Here is an 18,611-nt window from a genome sequence, read left to right as displayed (position 1 = left end):
TTGTACCCTGCAATTTTGCTAAGTTCCTCTATTAGCCCTGGAAACGTTTTTGCAGATTCTTTAGGATCTTCTATATATAGTATCATCTCATTCTCAAATAGAGATAATTTTACTGCTTTTCCAATCTGGATACATTTTATTTCTTTTTCTTGTCTTATTGCTTTGGCTAGGACTTCAAGTACAATATTGAATAAAGGTCATGAGAGCAAACAACCTTGCCTTATTCCCAATTTCAAGGTCAAAAAACAGAATTCAGTTGGATTTCTAAACACCACCAATGAGAAATCTGATAGGGAAATTAGGGAAACAAATCCATTTACAAAAGCATCTAAGAAACTAAAATACCTAGGAATACATTTAACCAGGGATGTGAAAGATTTAGACAATGAAAATTGTAAGACACAGCTGAAAGAGATTAAAAATAAATAAATAAATGGAAATATATTCCATGTTCACATATTAGAAGTCATAATACTGTTAAGATGCCAATACTACCCAAAGTCATCTATAGATTCAGTGCAATCTTGAAAAAAATTTCAACAGCTTTCTTTAAAGAAATAGAAAAACCAATCTCAATTTTATATGGAATGGCAAGCAGCCCTGGTTAGCTAAAGCAATGTTGAAAGAGAAGAACAAAGTAGGAGGACTCACATTTCCTGATTTTAAAACGTATTAGACAGCTACATATTTTAAAACATATTAGACAGCTGTGTACTGTGTAACAATAGACACATAGACCACATAGAATTGAGAGTCAAGAAACAAACCTGTATCTATGGTCAATGATTTTTGACAAGAGTGCTAAGTACATTTGATGGGGATAGAAGATCTCTTCAATTAATGGTGTTGAGACAACTGCATTTCCAAATGCAGAAAAATGAAATAGATACATACCTCACACCATATACAAAAACAAATTCAAAATCGACTGAAGACGTAAATGTGAAAACTAAAACTATAAAATTTTTACAAGAAATTACAAAAGCAAGGCTGTGGGGCCTAGCTTTTAACAGTGAATTATCTAATATAATAACAAAAGCACAAACAGCTTTTAAACTGAATAAATAGGACCTCATAAAACTGAAAAACATTTGCTCATCAAAACACTTTACAAAAAATATGTAAAGACAAGATACCAACTGTGATAATATCTTTGGAAACCATGCATCCCGTAAGAATCTAATAACCAGGTAGACTTCCAAGCAACATGGCACTATAGACAGCAGTACCATGCAGTCCCTCCACAGTAAAGACCTAAAAAACTAAAAACAGAGACAATCCTGGAACCCTAAGCATCAATTGAAGAGAGCGAGGAAAGATACCTGCAGAGGTCCCCTATCAACTAACACAGCACAGATTCACCATCTTGGACTCCTGTCGGAGATACGCAAACAGGGAGTATGGGAAAGCAGCTTCACGGAGCTCCCAGCAGGAGACAGAACAACTGGTAACCAGTGATATATGCTTTCCCATCCCCCACTCTTCTTCACCCCCCACTTGGCCTCCTGTACTTCCTGCGGCCACAGTCTCTTGCCTGGGAAGCACTGGCTTCAGCCCTGTGCTGCTTGTATTTCACCTGCCACCACTGGCTAGCTCCGTGAATGCTATTTGTGTGTTGCTGGTGTTGCTTTTTCTGCTTCTTTTGGTTTCTTCCATACCTCTCACCATCTCCCCCTCCTTTCTCTCAAATACCTGGCTCCATGTGCTGTCTTTGCTTCTTCTCGAAAGGCTGTGAAACACCGCCTGACTGTGGAACTGCTTCCTGGCTTGTGCCGCTATGCTGGTGGAATACCCAGGGCTTACTTTCTTTGTTTGTTTTCATTTGTTCTGTTCTGTTTGCTTGTTTGCTTCCTTTGACTTTTATCAGCTTAGGAGCCCCTTCTAGCTGGGTTGTATTGCGTGGCTTGGGAGCTACTTCCCCAGTCTGCACAGCTGCATGGTGGGATCCCTTGGGTCGTTTGTTTTCTCTTGCTTTTTTGGTTTGTTTTCTTTTCTCTCTTTTTTCTTTTTGTCTTTCTTCATTTCTCAGTTTCTTGTCTCTCTATACTTACCTTCTCTTCTTGTCTCTGGAGTACCTGGTGCTGTGTGACACCTCTGCCCCTTCGAGCCAGTCTGTACTTCTCAGCCTGGGAGCCACTTCCCCAGTCTTCACAGCCACACTGGTGGGATCCCTGGAGGCTTTTCTTTTTTCTCTTTTACTTATTTTTTTCTTTTACCCTTTTTCTTTTTTTTTCTTTCTTATTTTCCTCCATTTCTGGGTCCCTCTTCTCTCCATTCCAAAGGCAAACTCTTTTAGCACTCTTTTTGTTTGTATGTCTGTTTGTTTTTGGCTCCTGTTTCTCTATCCTCTCCTCTTTCCCATGAGCAAGGAAAAAAAAATCAATTACATGGAAACTGATTAACACCCCTCTTAGAAACTACTGGGTAATAGAAGAAATCAGAGATGGAATAAAAAAATTCCTAGAATCGAATAAGAATGAAAACACATCATACCAATACCTTTGCGACACGGCAAAGGCAGTCCTGAGAGGACAATTTATAGTAATAGATGCACACATCAAAAAAGAAGAAAGGGACAACATCAAAACATTAACTACACAACTCGAACAAATAGAAAGAGAACAGCAAAAAAAGCCCACAGCCACCAGAAGAAAGGAAATAATAACAATTAGAGAAGAAATAAATGAAATAGAGAATAGAAAAATAATAGAAAGAATCAACAAAACCATAAGTTGGGTCTTTGAGAAGATTAACAAAATCGACAAACCACTGGCCAGACTGACAAAAGAAAAACAGGAGAGGACAGAAATAACCCAAATAAGAAATGAAGTGGGGGACATTACAACAGACCCAACTGAAAAAAAAAAAGGAGTATTATAATAAACTGTACTCCAACAAATTAGAAAACCTGGAGGAAATGAATAAATTTCTACAAATACGTTACCTACCGAAACTAACATAAAGTGATATTGAAAATCTGAACAGACCCAAACAAGGGAAGAGATTGAAAAGGTAATTAAAAAACTCTCAATAAAAAAAGGCCCTAGCCCAGATGGCGTCACTGGAGATTTCTACCAAACATTGAGAGAAGAGCTTAAACAAGTACTACTCAAACAATTTCAGAACATACAAAAGGAAGCAACACTTGAGAATTCATTCTATGACGCCAGCATAACCCTGATACCACAACCAGACAAAGACACCATGAAAAAAGAAATTTACAAACCAAATATCTCTCATGAATATAGATGCAAAAATTCTCAACGAAATTTTACCCAATAGAATTCAGCATCATATTCAAAAAGTAATATACCACGACCAAGTAGGATTCATACCAGGTATGCAAGAATGGTTCAACTTTCGAAAATCAATCAATGTAATCCACCACATAAATAAAAGGAAAGAAAAGAATCACATGATCATCTCAATTGATACATAAAAGTCATTCGACAAAGATCAACACCCATTCCTGATAAAAACTCTCAATAAAATAGGTATAGAAGGGAAATTTCTCAACATAATAAAGGTATCTATGCAAAACAAATGGCCAACATCATTATTAATGAAGAGAGGCTGAAAACATTCCCCTTGAGAACAGGAACAAGACAAGGATGCCCTTTATCACCACTCCTATTTAACACTTGGCTGGACCTAGCTAGAGCAATAAGGCAATAAAAAGAAATAAATGACATGCAAATTGGTAATGCAGAAGTTAATCTGTTCTTGTTTGCAATTCATATGTTACCATACATAGAAAACCCTAAAGACTCCACGAGAAAACTACTGGAATTAACAGAAAGGTTCAACAGAGTAGCAGGATGCAAGATAAACATAAAAAAATCAGTTGGATTCCTATACACCAACAAAGAGAATGACGAAAAGGAAACTAGGAAAACAATACCATTGATAATAGCCCGTAAAAAAATAAATACTTAAGAATAACTCTAACCAGGGATGTAAAAGACCTATACAAAGAAAACGACAAAACATTACTGCAAGAAACCTAAAGAGATCTACATAAATGGAAAAACACACCATACTCATGCATAGGTAGACTCAACATTGCGAAAAGACAATTCTACCCAAATCAATTTACAAATTCAATGCGATTCCTATCCAAATACCAACAACATTCTTTAAAGAGATGGAAAAACTAATTATTAGCTTTATATGGAAAGGGAAGAAGCCTCAGACGAGTAAAGCACTGTTGAAGAGGAAGAAGAAAGTAGGAGGACTCGCACTACCTGACCTCAGAACCTACTATACAGCCGCAGTAGTCAAAACAGCCTGGTACTGGTACAATGACAGATACATTGACCAATGGAACAGAATTGAGAATCCAGATGTAAATCCATCCACTTGTGGTCACCTGATCTTCGAAAAGGGCCCCAAAGTCCATCAAATGGGGGACAGAGAGTCTTTTTCACAAGTGGTGCTGGCAAAACTGGATGTCCATCTGCAAAAAAAAAAAAAAAAAAAAATGATACAGGACCCATACCTCATACGATATACAAAAACTGATTCAAAATGGATCATAGGCCTAAATATAAAGCCAGAAACTATAAAGTTCATAGAAGAAAAAATAGAATCAATGCTAGAGGCCCTAATACACAGCATTAACAGGATTCAAACCATAACAAACACACAAACTCCAAAAGATAAGCTAGATAACTGGGATCTTCTAAAAATTAAACACGCTCTTCAAAAGACTTCAGCAAAAAAGTGAAAAGAGAACCTACAGACTAGGAAAAAATTTTTGGACATTACAAGTCTGACAAAGGTCTAATCTCTAATGTCTACAAGAAAATCCAACACCTTTGCAACAAACAGACAAATAATCCAATTTAAAAATGGGCGAAGGAAATGCACAGACACTTCACTAAAGAAGACACTCAAACGGCCAACAGACACATGAGGAAATGCTCACAACCACTAGACATTAGAGAAGTGCAAATTAAAACCACAATGTAATACTGTCTCACCCGGCATTACTGGCATAAATCAAAAAAACGGGAAATAACAAATGTTGGAGAGGCTGCAGGGAGATCGGAGCTCTTATGCACTGCTGGTGGGAATACAAAATGATACAACCAATTTGGCAAATGATATGGCGCTTCCTTAGAAAGCTAGAAATAGAAATACCAAATGATCCAGCAATCCTACTCCTGGGAGTATATCCTAGAGAAATAAGAGCCATCATACGAATAAACATGTGTAGACCCATGTTCATTGCAGCATTGTTCACAATAGCAAAAAGATGGAAACAATCTCGGTGCCCATCAACAGATGAATGGGTATACAATTATGGTACATACACACGGTGGAATACTACGCAGTGATAAAGAACAATGATGAATATGGGAAACGTCTCACAACATGGATGAAACTGGATGGCATTATGCTGAGTGAAATAAGTCAATCATAAAAGGACAAACGTTGTATGAGACTACTAGTATAAAAACTCTTGAAAAAGGTAAATAGGAGTTGTGATAAAAGACATCCTTGTCTTGTTCCGGTTCTCAAGAGAAATGTTTTAAGCTTCTTTCCAATAAGAATGATGTTGGCTGTTGGATTTGTATAGATGACCTTTATTATGTTGAGGAATTTCCCTTTTATACCTAATTTATTGATAGTTTTTATCAGGAATGGGTGTTGGACTTTGTCAAATGCCTCAGTGCATCGATTGAGATGGTCATGTGATTCTTTTCTTTTATTTATGTGGTGGATTACGTTGATTGATTTTCTAACATTGAACCATCCTTGCATACCTGGTATGAATTTTACTTGGTTGTGGCATAGAATTTTTTTGATAGGATGGTGAATTCTATTGTTTAGAATTTTGTTGAGAATTTTTGCATCTGTATTCATGAGAGATATTTGGTCTGTAATTTTCTTTTTTCTTGGTGTTTTTTGCCTGGGTTTGGTATCAGAGTTGTGCTGACTTCATAGAATGAATTTGGAAATATCCCTTCCTTTTCTATATTCTGAAATAATTTTATTAGTACTGGTGTAAGCTTTTGTCTGAATGTTTGGTAGAAATCTCCAGTGAAGCCATCTGGGCCAGGGCTTTTTTTGTTGGGAGTTTTTTAATTACCTTTTCAATCTCTTCTTTTGATATGGATCTATTCAGACTTTCAACATCAATTTATGATAGTTTGGGTAGATAGGTTTTCTAAAAATTTGTCCATTTCCTCTAGATTTTCAAATTTTTTGGAGTATAGTTTTTCATAATACTGTTATGATCTTTTTTATTTCAGTTGGATCTGTTGTAATGTCCCCCATTTCATTTCTCATCTGGGTTATTTGCGTTTTCTCCTGTTTTTCTTTTGTCAATTTGGCTACTGGTTTGTCGATTTTGCTGATCCTTTCAAAGAACCAGCTTTTGGTTTTTCTCATTCCCTGTATTGTTTTTCTCTATTGCATTTATTTCTGCTGTGATTTTTATTATTTCCTTTCTTCTGGTGGCTGTAAGCTGCTTCTGTTGTTCTCTTTGTATTTGTTCGAGTTGTGTAGCTAATGTTTTGATGTTATCCCTTTCTTCTTTTTTGATGTGTGCATTATATTGCTATAAATTGACCTCTGATCACTGCCTTTGCTGTGTCCCAAAGGTTTTGGTATGCTGTGTTTTCATTCTTGTTTGAGTCTAGGAATTTTTTTATTCCATCTTTGATTTCTTCTATTAATTTAAGCAGGGTCTTATTTAGTTTCCGTGCAATTGTTTTTTTTTCCTTGCTGTTCCTGTTGTTAATTTCTACTTTGATGGTGTTGTGATCAGAGAAGATACTTTGCATTATCTCAGTGTTTTGGATTTTGTTGAGGGTTGCTTTGTGGCCTAAGATGTAGTCTATTCTGGAGAACGTTCTGTGTGCATTGGAAAAGAATATGTACTTTGCATCTGTTGGGTGGAGTGTTCTGTATATGTCTATGAGCTCAAGTTGGCTGATTGTGGCCTTTAGATCTTCTCTGTCTTTACTGTGTTTCTTTCTAGATGTTCTGTCCTTTACTGAGTGTGGTGTGTTGAAGTCTTCTACTATTATATTGGAACTGTTAATTTCTCTTTTCAGCGCTGTTAAAGTTTGTTTTATGTATTTTCGAGGCCTGTCATTTCGTGCATAGACATTTATTATGGTTATGTCTTCATGCTGGATAGTCCCTTTAATCATGATATAGTGCCCTTCTTTGTCTTTTATGGTGGATTTTGTTTTAAAGTCTATTTTATCTGAGATTGGTATTGCAACTGCTGTTCTTTTTTGGTGGTAGTTTGCTTGATATATCTTTTTCCCATCCTTTGATTTTTAATGAATTTATGTCTTTGTTTCTAAGGTGTGTCTCTTGTAGACAGTATATTGATTGATCTTTTTTCTAATCCAGTCTGTCACCCTTTCTCTCTTTATGGGTGCATTTAGGCCATTTACATTCAGTGTAATTATTGATAGATGTGAGTTTAGTTTTGTCATTTTGTAGTGCTTTCTTTCTGTGGTGCTGTTGCTTTCTTTCTTCCAATTACTCTCTTGTGCCAAACTCCTTTTGTTTGTGGATTTTTTTTTTCATTTCTTTTGTTTTTGTAGATTTTGTGTTTACTGAAAGTTTATGTTTTTCTTCTTTATTTTGTTGAGTAGGTTTTTAAATTTTCTTTGTGGTCACCTTGAAATTTACCCTTATCTTCCTAAGTTTGAACTGTCGATTATTACTTGATATCACTTTGCCTTCCTCTCCATTGGAAAGTTCTATACCTACACAGTTTATTCCCACTTTTATTGTTCTAATGTTGTTGTCATTTGCAGATTAACCTCTCTGGTTCCTTGTTGTACATCTTTTGGTTTTGAAGAGTCCTTGAGTGTTCATTTCCTGGGTTGGTATCTGGCTGATGTTATCTTGTGTCCTAGATTCAGACTCTCATCTGATGTTGTTTGTTCTCAAACCAAATGACTCCCTTTAATAATTCCTGTAAGTTTGATTTGGTTTTTACCTATTCCCTTAATTTCTGTTTTTCTGGAAATGTCCTTATTTCACTATCATATTTGAACAACAGTTTTGCAGAATATCTTATTCTTAGTTGGCAAATTTTTTCTTTCAAGATTTTATATATTTCGTCCCATTGCCTTCTGCCTGCATGGCTTCTGCTGAGTAATTAGAGTTTAATCTTATTATTTCCCTCTGTATGTGACTTTTTGTTTTTCTCAAGCTGCTGTCAGGATTCTTTGTTTGTTTTTGGTTTTAGTGAGTGTGATTATGATATGCCTTGGTGATTTTCTTTTGGGGTCTATGCTATATGGGGTTCTTTGAGGTTCTTGGATGGTTAGCTTTTCATCTTTCATGATATTAGGGATGTTTTCTGTTAGCAGTTCTTCAATGATCCTCTCTGTGTCTTCCATCTTCTCCCCCTGTTCTGGAACTCTGATCACTCATAAATTTTTCTTTTGATTCTATCCCACATACTTCTCAGGGTTTCTTTATTTTTTTGTTCTTTTTTCTGATTTTTCCTCAAACTTGTATCCAAGTGTTTGTCTTCAATTTTTCTGATTCTGTCTTCCATTGTTTCAAACCTGCTCCTCAGCCCTTCTATGACATTGTCCGTTTCTGAAATGTTGTTGTTTATCTTTTGGAATTCTAATTGTTATTTTTGTATGATTTCTAGGTGAGAATTTATTTTGGTGTTTTGTTCCTGTATTATTTTCCTCAATTATTCAGTTTTTTTGTCTATATTTTCCATTAATTTATCTGTCTTTTCCATGAATTTGTCTATTTTTTCCTCATTTTTATCTGCTTTTTGCTTCAACTCTTGGATAGCTCTGAAGATTAGAAATATAAATTTCCTATCAGGCAGTTCTAGTGTCTTTTCTTCTGCTGAAGTCCACTGATGTTTTATTTTGGATGCCTACTGGAACCATCCTGTCTTGTTTTGTTATACGTTTTGATATTTTCTGCTGTCTTCAGGACATTCAATAGTTATTTTCTTCATTTATTGATTATATATTTGTTTGTTTAGTCCTGCTTTTTTGTTTTATTTGGTTTTGTCTGAGCAAGTGAGCTGTTGTTTGCTCATCTGTGAACACAATATTTTTCATCTCCTTCTCCAGTGGGCAGGGCCAGTTGCTCCGCTGTGGTGCAGCAGGGGAGGTTCAGCTGAAGGCGAGGGGCTGAGATGGGTTGTTTTTGGTATGTACTTGGGCTGACAAGATAAGCTAGTAGTCAGTGCAGGACAGGTTCTAGTAGGTCATGTCTGTGCTGCTTGAGAGCACAATGTTCAGCCCATGGTGCAGATAGGCAGGAGGGAGAGGGAGGAGGAGGTTGTGATGTGTAGAGCTAAGTCAAGTATGGAAAAGAAGAGAGAGAGGAGAGAGAAACAGAAGCAAAAAAAAAAAAAAGTGCTGAGGGAGCTTGCCATTGGAGTGGAGAGACCAGAAACCAAGAAATGAAGAAAAACAAAAAGGGAAATTAAAATGAATGAAAATAAATAAATAAAAATTTAAATAAAAATGCCCCAGGGATTCCACCATTTCAGCTGTGCTGACTGGGGAAGCAGCTCCCAAGCTGTGCAGTATAGCCTGGCTAGAGAGGTGGAGATGATACACATGCCAGGTACTCAGGAGACAAGAAAAAAAAGTAAGTAGAAAGAGATGAGAAACCAAGAAATGAAGAAAAATAAAAAAGAATAAAGAAAGAGAAAGGAAACAAATAAGAAAAAAGAAGAAGAAGAAAAAAGCCACCAGGGAACCCACCAGTGTGGCCATGCGGACTGGGGAAGCAGTTCCCCAGCTGAGCAGCACTTCACAGCCTTTCAAGAAGAAGCAAAGATGGTACACGGAGTCAGGTGTTTGAGAGAAAGGGGGAGTGAGGTCAGAAGCAGGGAAGAAACCATAAGAGGCCAAGAAAAGCAATACTAGCAATGAAGAAATGTCAGTGAAGAAGCTGGCTCGTGCAGGCAGGGCAAATCTGCATGACACAGAACTGGCACCTCCTGTGCTGCAGTCACAAAGCAACTAATCCTTCCATGGGAAGTGGCAGATTGGCCCACCAGGAGACAGTGAATCAGCCTGCCAGGAAGCTGGGAATCAGCCCACTGGGAAGCCAGGAACCGGCATGCCAGGAAGTAGTGAATCAACCCTCTGGGAAGCCAGGGATCAACCCACTGGGAAGCTGCAGACCCGCCATCCAGGAAGCAGTGAACATCAAGCCGGTTGAGGCAGGGTGGGGGGCGGGAAAGTGCATCTCACCAGTTACCACGTGCTCTGTCTCCTGTTGGGAGCTCCATGAATCTGCTTTCCTGCCCTCCCTGTCCGCGGAACTCTGACAGGAGTCCAGGATGGTGGATCCATGCTGCGTTAACTGAAAGGGACCTCCACTCATAACTCTCCTGGCTCTCTGTCCTCTGTCAGTTTATTATTCCACCCTGTGCTTGGTTGAGTTCTTTATCTCTTCATTTGATGCTTAGGGTTCCAGGATTGACGTTTGTCTCTGTTTTACTTAGTTTTTCAGGTCTTTACTGTGGCGGGAAGGAGTGGCGCTTCTGTCTATAGTGTCATCTTGGCTCCGCCTCTCTTTTTTTTAAAGTTATGCTTTAGATGATGGCTTACAGATCAAATTAGTTTCTCATTAAATAGTTAACACACATATTGTTTTGTGCATTGGTTGTCAACAATTTCCCCTCTGGACCTTGGGTTCCCCATTACCAGCTTTCCTGTCTCCTCCTGCTTTCTAGTCCTTGTCCCTGGGCTGGTATGCCCATTTAGTCCCATTTTGTTTTATGGGCCTGTCTAATCTTTGGCTGAAGGGTGACTCTCAGGAGCAACTTCAGTATTAAGTTGAAACAGTATCTGGTGGCCATACTCTCAAGGTTTCTCCAGTCTTTGCTAGACCGGTAAGTCTGGTCTTCTTTTTTTGTGAGTTTCACTTTTGTTCTACATTTTTCTCCAGCTCTATCTGGGACTCTCAATTGTGATCCTGGTCAGAGCAGTCAGTGGTGATAGCCAGGCACCATCTGGTTGTGCTGGACTCAGTCTGGTGGAGGCTGTGGTAGTTGTGATTCTTTAATGCCTTAGACTAATCTTTCCCTTGTGTTTTTGGTTTTGTTCATTCTCTCTTGCTCCAGATGGGGTAGGAGCAGTATCTTAGATGGTGACTCACAAGCTTTGAAGACCCCAGACACTACTCACCAAAGTAGTACGTAGAACAGTTTCTTTATTAATAATGTTATGCCAATTGAGCCAGAATTCCCCCAAGACCATGGTTCTCAGGCTTCAGCCCAGTAATTCAGTCCCTCAGGGAGTTTAGATGTGTTTATGAAGCTTCCATGACTTTGCCTTGGTCAAGCTGTGCTGACTTCTCCAGTAGTGTGTACTGTCTTACTCTTCACCAAAGTTACCACAGCTCTATTGTCTAGTTAGTGTTTTTCCCTCTCCATCCTTTTCCTCTCTTGTAAGCATCAAAGATAGTTTCTTTTTGTGTGTAAAACTTTTCATGGGTTTTTATAATAGAGGTCTCATACAATATTTGTCCTTTTGTGATTGACTTATTTCACTCAGCATAATGCCCTCCAGATTCATTCATGTTGAGAGATGTTTCCCAGATTCATCATTGTTCTTTACTGTTGCATAGTATTCCATCGTATGTAAGTACCAAATTTTGTTTATCCATTCATCTGTTGATGGGCACTTTGGTTGTTTCCATCTTTTTTGCTATTGTGAATAATGCTGCAATGAACATGGGTGTGCACATATCTATTCATGTGATGACTCTTATTTCTCTAGGATACATTCCTAGGAGTGGGACTGTTGGATCATATGATATTTCTAACTTTTTAAGGAGGCTTTATATTGTTTTCCAAAATGGCTGCACCATTTTGCGTTCCCACCAGCAGTACTTAAGAGCTACTGTCTCTCTGCAGTTTCTCCGACATTTGTTACTTTCTGCTTTTTTTTTTTTTTTAATTCTTGCCAGTAATGTTGGGATGAAATGGTATGTTATTGTAGTTTTGATTTCCATTTCGCTAATGACTAGTGATCTTGAACATTTCCTCGTTTGTTAGTTGCCTGAATGTCTCCTTTGGTGAAGTGTCTGTTCATATGTCCTTTGCACATTTTCTACTTGGATTGTGTGTCTTTTTGTTGTAGAGGAGTTGGATTTTCCAATAGATTTTAGAGATTAGAACCATGTTGGATATGTCATAGGCAATTATTTTTTCCCAGTCTGTAGGTTCTCTTTTTACTCTTTTGGTGAATTTGGAAGATCCCAGTTATCTAGCTTATTTTTTGGTGTCTGTGTGTTGTTAGTTATGCATGTATCCTATTTTTACCATGTATTGGGGCCTTTAGCTTTGACCCTATTATTTCTTCTATGATCTTTATAGTTTTTGATTTTATATTTAGATCTTTGATCCATTTTGATTTAGTTTTTGTGCATGGTGTGAAGTATGGGTCCTGTTTCAATTTTGTATAGATGCACATCCAGTTTTGCCAGTGCCACTTGTTAAAAAGACGGTCTTTTCCCCATTTAATGAACTTTGGGGCTTTGTTGAAGATCAGGTGACCATAGGTGGATGGATTTACATCTGGATTCTCAATTCTGATCCATTGGTTAACGTGTCTGTTGTACCAGTACCAGGCAGTTTTGACTACCATAGCTGTATAGTAGGTTCTGAGGTCAGGTAGTGGGATTCTTCCTACTTTCTTCTTCTTCTTCATTAGTGCTTTATATATCTGACGCCTCTTTCTTTCCCATATAAAGTTAATGATCAGTTTTTCCATCATGTTAAAGAATACTGTTGGTGTTTGGATAAGGGTTGCATTGTATTTGTAGATTGCTTTGGGTAGAACTGACATTTTCACAATGTTGAGTCTACCTATCCAAGAGCATGGCATGTTTTTCCATTTATGTAGATCGCTTTGGGTTTCTTGCAGTAGTGTTTTTGTAGTTTTCTTTGTATAGGTCTTTTATGTCCTTGGTTAGATTTATTCCTAAGTATTTTATTTTGTTTAGGGGCTATTATAAATGTATTTCTTTCCTATTTCCTTTTCATAGCTCTCTTTATTCATGTATAGGAATCCAACTGATTTTTGTATGTTTGTCTTGTATCCTGCTATTCTGCTGAATCTTTCTATTAGCTCCAGTAGTTTTCTTGTGGAGTCCTTTGGGTTCTCTATGTACAGTATCATATCTTCAACAAATAGGGATAGTTTTACTTCTTCCTTAACAATTTGAATGCCCTTTATTTCTTTTTCTTGCCTTATTGCTCTAGCTAGGACTTCCAACACAATGTTAAATAGGAGTGGTGATAAAGGGCATCCTAGTCTTGTTCCTGTTCTCAGGAGGAAAGTTGTCAGCCTCTCTGCATTGAGAATGATGTTGGCTATTGGTTTTGTGTAGATGCCCTTTTAAGTTGAGGAATTTCCCTTATTCCTATTTTATTGCGAGTTTTTTCCAGGAATGGGTGTTGGACTTTATCGAAAGCCTTTTCTGCGTTGATTGACATGATCATGTGATTTGTTTTCTTTCTGTGGTGAATTGCATTGATTGATTTTCTAATGTTGAACCATCCTTGCATACCACTTTGTCAGAGTGTAATTTTTTTATATGATGCTGAATTCTATTGGCTAGAATTTTGTTAAGAATTTTTGCATCTATGTTCCTGAGAGATACTCATCTGTAATTTTCTTTTTTTGTAGTGTCTTTACTTGGTTTTTGTATCATGGTTATGCTGGCTTCATGGAATGAATTTGGAAGTATCCCTTCCTTTTCTATGTTCTGAAACACTACATCCATGCAATTTGAAGCATTAAATAATTCATTTTTAATAAAAGCATTACCTTTGATAATTTAAATTAGTCAAACCCATAATTTTATAATTTTATAATCTTAAAGTGATGCTAGAGTAAATTCAATATAAGTAGTCGGTGACATTAGAAATTTAAATTATCTAGACTCTTTTTTAAAACAAAATAAACCCAAGGTTATATAAACTAAAACATTATGGTACTATTTTTAGAAGAAGGTAGATATAGAGATGTTTTTTGTAAAAAGACTTAACCAGTTTAGTATTTAAAAGAATTTCCTTAAGTAATAATGATGCATGAATGTTTTCTCTATATAATTATATCTCAAATATAAAAGTGTTGAAATTGTTTAAAAATAATTCAGTATTGTTATATTTCTTATCATCTAGCCAAATGAGCAAAACCACCATTAAACTCAAAATGTATCTTTTTTAACTTGAGGTAGAGATTGAACAAAAAAAAAAAGATTCTTGAAGAGCCAATGTATCATTTAAAGCATAAGGATGCATGTTCTTAGAAATTTTAATTTCTTTTATTTTTAATTGATATAAACAATTATCTTTATAAATTAATCAGCACTCCATTACATTTTAAGAGAAATTATACTTTAATTATTTATCTCTTCATGAAGTCAGAAGTTCCTAGGTGGTACAAACAGTTAAGCACTCTGCTACTAACTGAGAGGTTAGTGGTTTGAATCCACCCAAGGGTGCATCAGAAGAAATTCTAGAGATCTACTTCTGAAAGAGTCAGGAATATTGTTTTACTAAAAATTTTAAATTAATGAAAATGGAAAAATTTATTAGCTCTTATGTAAATTAGATAAGCTAAATGTAATAAAATATGATTTAAGATAGAAACAGAAGTATATGTGTCAATTAAATGTAGCAAAGAAATAGACATATAACAAAATATTGTTAGATGCCTCCATAGGCATCATTGATTAGAACTTGAGAAATTTTTGATTCCCTTTTAAATTTGGTACAACATTCTCTTTTTGAGTGCTCATGTCCCTTAACATAATGACATCTTTTCCAGCAGTTTTTCTTTTAAGAATTGCCTTGAGAACAGTAAATCTTGATTTACGTAGCTGTAGGAAATCCTCCTTTCCCTGATTTAATCTGCCCAGTTTACAATGATGTAAGTTTTTCCTTACTTCTTTGCTTAGCCTATTTAAAGAATCCTGAAGGAACATTAATATCAAATTATATAATCATTTAAAAGTTTTAGCAAACTGATCAAAGAAGACTTCGTGTGGAAAGCTAGGGATTCCAATACCTTTTGTTTCAAGGCTTGCCTTAAGAATACAAGTTTATTAAAGCCAAAATACTTGTGGGGAGTATGGTGTATTAAGATCATCTTTGGTACAAAAAATTCATTTGTGCAGATACTGATACCTATTGAGCTCATAATGGATAAATACTTAAAAAGTCAGAATGTTGCAATACTGGAGAAGCCAGCACAACTTGTATAATGAAAGGTCATGAAAGCTCCATAGACACATCCAAACTCCCTGAGGGACTGAATTGCCAGGTGGAGGGCTGTAGGGACCATGGTCTCAGGGAACATCTAGCTCACTTGGCATACCACATTTTATAAAGTAAATGTTCTACATTCTACCTTGGTGAGTAGCATCTGGGGTCTTAAAAGCCTGTGATCAGCCATCTAAGATACTCTACTGGTCTCACCCCTTTGGCAGCAAAGGAGAATGAAGAAAACAAGATACAAGGGAAAGATTAGTCCAAAGGACTAATGGACCATGACTACCATGGCCTCCACCAGACTGAGTGCAGTACAACTAGATGGTGCCCAGTTACCACCACTGACTGCTCTGACCGGGATCACAACAGAGCGTCCCAGATAGAGCTGGAGAAAAATGTAGAACAAAATTCTAACTCACACACACAAAAAAGACTAGATTTACTGGCCTAAGAGACTGGAGAAACCCCGAGAGTGTGGCCCCTGGACACCCTTTTAGCTCAGTAATGAAGTAACTCCCAAGGTTCACATTTCAGTCAAAGATTAGACAGCCCCATAAAACAAAATGACACTAATGGGACACAACAGTCCAGGGACAAGGACTAAAAGGCAGGAGGGGACAGGAAAGCTTGTAATAGGGAACCCAAGTTTGAGAAGAGACAGTGTTGACGTGTCATGGGGTTGTTAACCATTGTCATGAAACAATATGTGTACTGTTTAATGAGAAACTATTTGTTCTGTAAACCTTCATGTAAAGTACAATAAAAAAGAAAAAAAAAGTCAGAGTGTTGGAAGAGGAAGAGAGCTTTGATTTTTAAAGTTGTGAACACTCATCTTGTTGAAAACACAAAATACACATAGAGGATTCAATCAAATTCAGAAAGACAAAAGATTAAAAACCTCTCAACTCTGCATCTTATATACCAGGATATAATTGCTAGAAATATTAGAATCCTCAAACAAACATGTACAAATACACACACATACACACACACACATTCTAAATGAATTAGTTTTAAATCCCCTGTCATTTTCACCTGGCAGGATTTGAGTTCCTGTGATCATTAGCGACAGAAACACTTACTGATAGAATGGCAAAACTCAAAACTCAAAACCCACCACTGCCCCCACTAGTGTGGACACAATTAATTATACATAATCAAAATCACAATCAACAGCTAACTTGGCAAAGAATCAGACATAAAATGGAAGGATCAAAAAAACTCAACCACAAGACTTATCAGATCAGTCAAGGGAGGCTGAATCCAGCAGTCCAGGAGTCCAACTTAGATGAGGTGAACTTTCAGACTACATGTTTCTCTTGGTCCAAGGGTTGAATCCAAATGGGTAATATTTCAGCGTCTTCATGAATAAACTTTAAAAGAATAACTCAAAGACACCTAGCTCATTATTAGTAAATTGTTTACTTATACAAAAAGGTTCTAGGGTAGTGCAAATGGTATGTGCTCAACTATTAACACAAAGGTTGGCAGTTCAAACCCACCCAGTTGTACCACAGAAGAAAGCCCTGGCAATCTATTTCCATAAAGATAACATTGCAGAAAACCCTATGGGGCAGGTCTACTCAGTAACACATGCGGTCGCCATGAGTCAGAATCTACTTGACGGGAACAAATTTTTACTTCTATAAAAAGGAGATAAATTAATAGATTGATTTCATCTAACGAGGCAAAGCCAAGATTTATATAAGAGAAAGAGCAGAAAGGGAAGAAAATTAACTACAAAAAATTATCCAATAAAGTACAAACACAAAACTCTTGTTTGTATTTATTGAGTAAACCAATTGACTGACAGATAACAAGAGGTCAATCTTGCTATTCTGATGTGATATCCTGAGTATGTTAAGTAGGAGTATCAAAGAAAGTGATTTCAATTGCCTATGAATTCTTCAAGAGTCTTGAGAATTCAGTTTTTCAGGATGCATTTCAGTCTTTCAGCACTTCCACCTTAGTTAAACCTCGTCTGCACCTTTTCCTCATCAGTTTCTCACTCTCCTATACTCTGATCTTTTCCCCCAGCCTCTTCAAGGCTCCCTTTACATCTTTGTTTCTCAGAGTGTAAATGAAGGGATTGAGGGTGGGAGTTACTACGGTATACAAAAGGGTTATAAACTTTCCCTGACTGTGGGCATAGGAGCTGTTGGGCTGGATATAAACAGCTGTGATGGTCCCATAGAAGAGGGCCACTACAGACAGGTGGGACCTGCAAGTTCCAAGGGCTTTATGCCAGCCTTGGGCTGACCTGATTCTCATCACTGCTTGGGCAACATATCCATATGAGACCAAGATGAGTGCCAGGGGGAGGAGGAGCAGTACCAAGGAAGCCATGAAGAGCTGGACCTCATTGGCATGAATGTCTACACAGGCTAACTTGATCATGGCAGGCACTTCACAGATGAAGTGGTAAATCCTCCGGTTCCCACAAAGTGGCAGCCGAAGGGTGATGGTGCCCTGAATCAGGGTGTTTCCCACTCCACTCAACCATGCTGCTCCTGCAAGTGACTGGCAAAGTCGTGGATGCATAACAGTAGAATAATGAAGTGGTCGGCACACAGCAGCATAGCGGTCATATGCCATGACAGCTAGGAGAACACATTCAGTGGATCCCAGTGCCAAAGACATGTAGAGTTGAATAGCACAGCCTATAGGAGTAATTGTCTTGGTTGGCCCATGGAGATTCCACAGCAGCTGGGGCACAATGCTGGTGGTAAGGCAGAGATCAACAAAGGAGAGATTGATAAGAAAATAATACATGGGTGTATGGAGCTTGGGATCCAGACTCGAGACCAGGATGATGGTTGTGTTCCCCATCAGTGTCAAGAGGTAGGATATTAGCACAATCACAAAGAGGATCTTCTCAAGCTGTGGCTGGTCAGAGAAGCCCACCAGTATGAAATCACCTCCCAAACTATTATTACTTGTATTCATCACCCTACTCATGAAAAGGAAAGAGATAAGTATAAAAATACAGGTATTGAGTCCAAAACCCTAAACAAAACCCATTGCCAAGTAAAGTCAATATTGGGCAGTGGGAGGCAAATAAACTCAGAAATAGACTTGAGAGAAATAGACCCTGAGCATGAGGAATGAGGGTGTGTATAGAGAAAGAGAAGAGAGAAACCTGTCTGACTCCAGGAGGAAAGTAAAAGTATGAAGAACTTTCTTAGAGATCTGCTAAAAGATATGGTGACATTAAATAACCCTTTCATGAACTCATTATTTTCTACTTTAAATTTTTTGCTGATACCATGTGTTTTCATTAACAGAAACATGCTGAATCATTGATTGTGTCTGAATTTTTGGTAGGCAGTATGGGTTTTTTTTTTTTTTTTGCCCCCTT

General features: G+C 37.4%; 1 protein-coding gene across 1 annotated transcript; it reads right to left on the bottom strand.

Moving 5' to 3' along the window:
• Positions 1-17,266: 17,266 nt before the first annotated feature.
• Positions 17,267-18,211, bottom strand: LOC101341110 (olfactory receptor 2G3-like). The gene has a single exon (XM_004387127.1). It carries the CDS (start codon positions 18,209-18,211, stop codon positions 17,267-17,269), a length of 945 nt encoding a protein of 314 aa, XP_004387184.1.
• Between the last annotated feature and the right edge of the window lie 400 nt (positions 18,212-18,611).

Source organism: Trichechus manatus, unplaced genomic scaffold (assembly GCF_000243295.1).
Source record: "Trichechus manatus latirostris isolate Lorelei unplaced genomic scaffold, TriManLat1.0 scaffold00180, whole genome shotgun sequence".
Classification (NCBI taxonomy): domain Eukaryota; kingdom Metazoa; phylum Chordata; class Mammalia; order Sirenia; family Trichechidae; genus Trichechus; species Trichechus manatus.
Note: the sequence above shows the minus strand (reverse complement) of the source record. Positions and strands in the feature narration are given on the sequence as shown.

Bases quoted from the DNA above. Each gene is read 5' to 3' on its own strand.
- LOC101341110 (XM_004387127.1), bottom strand. From the start codon at position 18,211: ATGAGTAGGGTGATGAATACAAGTAATAATAGTTTGGGAGGTGATTTC.